Consider the following 3,863-nt stretch of genomic DNA (forward strand, 5'->3'; position numbering starts at 1 on the left):
ACAAAGTATCGACGAACCAAAAAGGAATACTTAATAGTAGACAAGAGAAACACCTTGAAATAATTAAAGCTGATCGAAGAAAGAAAATAAAAGCTGCATTAGAAAAATAAATAAGTTCAAGCCAAATTAAGCATCGAGAAACAAAAGAAAGAAAGAAAAGAGAAGCGCGCAGTTGGAATTGATGCTGATGAGGAACAGTAAAAGGAAGCCATGCAAATGCATGCTCCAGCTAGCTAGCTCAGTTTCTTGTATTCCTGGCATTTTCTTCCTTGAGGAAATCGAGCAGGACAGTACTCTTGCATTTGGGGCATTTTGGATCAGCCTCGGATAACATGACGTACATGAGGCATCTGAGACATCCTACGAGCATCATCGATCTGGCCGCGTTGCTTGGGGAGTGCTGCAACCTCATAGGCTGATCTTCAGGCTCTGATGAAACGCATGAGCCTTCAACGGACATTTCCGACGAAGAAGAGTTCGAAACATTTAGAGACTCAGCAGGCGAGCGTTCCCGCGTTGGCGGCGACAAGTTCAGCCCCAATTCCAGCTTTGGACCGTTGGCTCGTTTGCTCATGTTGTCGTACTATAAATATATATATATATATATATATATATGTCCGGATCGAGCAACCTTTTTATTTGTGGGTTTTGATCGTTTGTAAAATATCGACTTTTCCTGCATGCAGTAGTACTACTGATCTACAGCCATGAAACAAGTTAGAGACCAGTGTGAGTAACTTATAATATATGTTTCTACGTAAAGAGCGATCAGTCTCTGAGAAAATCAATGAAAGGACTGTATGCCGTAACCTGCGAAATGATTGAAACAAAAAAATAAAATGAAAGACTAATGCCTTGTAAATGTAAGATCGCTTGCAAAGTACTGTAGGATGATGAAATATCCGCAGAGCTGAAGCAATCGATACGAAGCTAGTGGGACAATTGCAAGAAGATCTGCGGCTATATTGGATCGCCTAATCAACGAAGGTTTGGCGTTGTACGCGTTGTTGGCATTGGACCTGTGAAGAAGACTTATTATATAGTACATTTGAGAGAGAGAGAGAGAGAGGAGGAGTACTCAAGGGGTTGGATTGATGAGTTGTACAGAAGAAATATTTAAGAGCCAGCAGGAAGTCTAAAATGTCATAATGTTTATTGGTAGGAGTATAAGCATGACATAAGACCTTCGGAAGAGTTGGTACGTCTAGGCCTAATTTAAACAACGAAGGTGGAGAGTTGAGCCTTATCTTTGAAACTCACATTTTGTTAATACCAAAGAAGAAGAATCCAAAGAAGATATCAGAGTTCAGGCCTATTTCTCTTTGCAATGTGATTTACAATGTAATCTCTAGGGTTTTAGCAAGTCGAGTACTATAGAAGATACTACCTAAGATCATCTCTCCAACTCAGAGTGTCTTTCTTCCAGGAATGTTGATTCTTGACAATGTAATATAGTGGCTTATGAAGCTATGCATTCAATGAACTTGAGGATGAAGACCAAATCTGGTTTTATAGAGTACTTGAAGTTAGACATGAGTAAGGCCTATGATAGAGTAGAGTCGGACTTCCTAGGTTTCAATCAGAGATGGATTGATTTGACTATTAGATGTATCAATTCTATTTCTTATTCCATCCTATTCAATGGTTCCCCTCAAACACAATTCAAAGCATTAAGAGGGTTAAGGTAAGGTGACCCACTGTCATCCTACCTTTTTATCTTATGTTCAGAGGCTTTGAGTGTCATTCTTAATCATGCTTAGGCTATTAATTTTATAACAGGTATTCTAATGCTTCGAGGAAAAATATGTATTAATCACATGTTTTTTTACTGATGACAGCTTGTTAAATATTTTGTAAAACATATCCAGTAGAGTGGAGTAGAATGGATGGCCTTCTTGACTTCTATGAACAAGCCTCAAGCTAAATGCTTGATAGAGATAAGACTTCTATTCATTTTAGCATAAACAATTGCAGGGAAGTCAGGAGCCATATACTAAGTATTGCTGGCGATAGATCTTCAACCTCATATGAAAAGTATCTTGGATTACCTGCGCTCATTAGCGGGTCTCGATACCAGGCTTTCAATAGCATACTGGATAGAGTAAAAAGCAAGGTGAGCAACTGGAAAACTAAGATCTTGCCAGAGGCTGGGAAGGAGATCCTTTTGAAGGCAGTGATCCAAGATTTACCAACTTACTCCATGGGGTTTTTTAAGCTACCTAGATCTCTACTGAAAGAGATCAACTAATTAAGTCATGAGAAGCTTTAGTGGAGTCAACAACATCATGAAAGAAAGATTCACTAGGTCTCTTGGAGTCAAATGGGTAAGGCCAAGTCAGTAGGTGAGCTGGATTTTAGAGACTTGGAGAGCCTTAATCTGGCCATGCTCGCAAAACAAGATTGGAGAATAGTGCAGAATCCAGAGGCCTTAGCTAGCAGAGTTCTCAAGCTGAAATACTTACCTAGAAGTTCTTTTTTTGAAGCTAAACTAGGCTCTAATGCATCTTATATCTGAGGAGCTTGTTTGCAGCAAAGAAGTTGGTGGAAGAAGGTTCCTTATGGAGGGTTCGTAATGGTGAACAAGGATTTGGAAGGATCGATGGATTCCTTAGCCATCATCTTCCAAGATACAAAGCCTACCACCCTCTATGTTGGACACTAGCTCAATGGTGGCAGATCTCATAGATTCAAACACTAAAATCTGGAATGTTCCTTTGATGGAAAATATCTTCTCTTGCAGTGAAGTGGAGCTAATCAAACAAATCCCTATTAGTGTTTCTAATTGCCTTGATAAACTAATTCTTAGAGGAAAGTTTGGTCTATAATTTGGAAGCTGAATATTACTAATGCATCAAAACTTTTCATTCGAAGAGCCTGCTTGGAATCATTACCAACAAATCTAAGCCTTTTCAAGAGGAAGGTTGTGGATTCATCTATATGCCCTATCTGTTTACTGGAAGAGGAGATAGAAGAGGAGACTGGTCTTCATGCTTTATGGGAGTGTACTACTGCAAAGGGTGTATGGAGTCTTTGCGCAAAGGAGTTTCAGAAAAGTGGTCTTTCTGCAGTCAGGTTCTTGGATCTGTTTGCTACCATGTTTGAACTTTTTGAGCAAGAGCTAGTGGAGGAAACGGTGGTAACAGCTAAGCAAATTTGGTTGTGTAGAAATTCCTTTATTTTCAAAGGAACATTCACTCATCAAATAGGAGTTATGAACCAAGCAAGTAGCTACTTCAAAACTGAGAACAAGAAAAATAGCAAAGTAGAGGAAGGATCGAATGTTAACATTTGCAGTTGGGACCCTCCTCCTAAAAGGGTATATAGGGTGAACTAGGATGCAGCTCTTTGCAGGGAACTTGGCAAGGTTGGGTATTGGGATTATACTTACTTAATTAAGTATAACAATTAAAATTATAATTTAGAAATGATAATAATTAAAATTATATAATAACCTTTAAAATTATATAATAACAATTATATAATAACAATTCAAATTACATAGGTATCAATTAATAATGTTTTAAGATATATAATAACAATTAAAATTATAATTTAGAAATAATAATAGTAAATGATTGACTAAATTTTAGTCTAATTGCTTGATTGTCATAGTCTCTCCGACCTTGAGAGTTGTCAAGACCAGAGAGTTTATGACAATTAAGTAATTAGACTAAAATTTAATCGTCATTTCTTCAAGATCAGTTTCCCTTGTTATCTACTCATGATAGGAAACTTGTGAATATATTCTTCCATCTCTCTCTAGTTTAACAATATAACACAATACTATTTGTTTGACATTGTTAATTCAAACAACAATGTCAATATTGTTTGTATTGTTTTTTTTATAGATATGGTGTGACATT

The 3,863-nt window shown here is 37.3% G+C and overlaps 1 protein-coding gene across 1 annotated transcript; it reads right to left on the minus strand.

The window, feature by feature from the left end:
* Positions 1 to 238: 238 nt before the first annotated feature.
* On the minus strand, positions 239 to 574 carry LOC108998927. The gene has a single exon (XM_018975699.1). It carries the CDS (start codon positions 572 to 574, stop codon positions 239 to 241), a length of 336 nt encoding a protein of 111 aa, XP_018831244.1.
* Positions 575 to 3,863: the final 3,289 nt, after the last annotated feature.

Source organism: Juglans regia, chromosome 14 (genome assembly GCF_001411555.2).
Source record: "Juglans regia cultivar Chandler chromosome 14, Walnut 2.0, whole genome shotgun sequence".
NCBI lineage: Eukaryota > Viridiplantae > Streptophyta > Magnoliopsida > Fagales > Juglandaceae > Juglans > Juglans regia.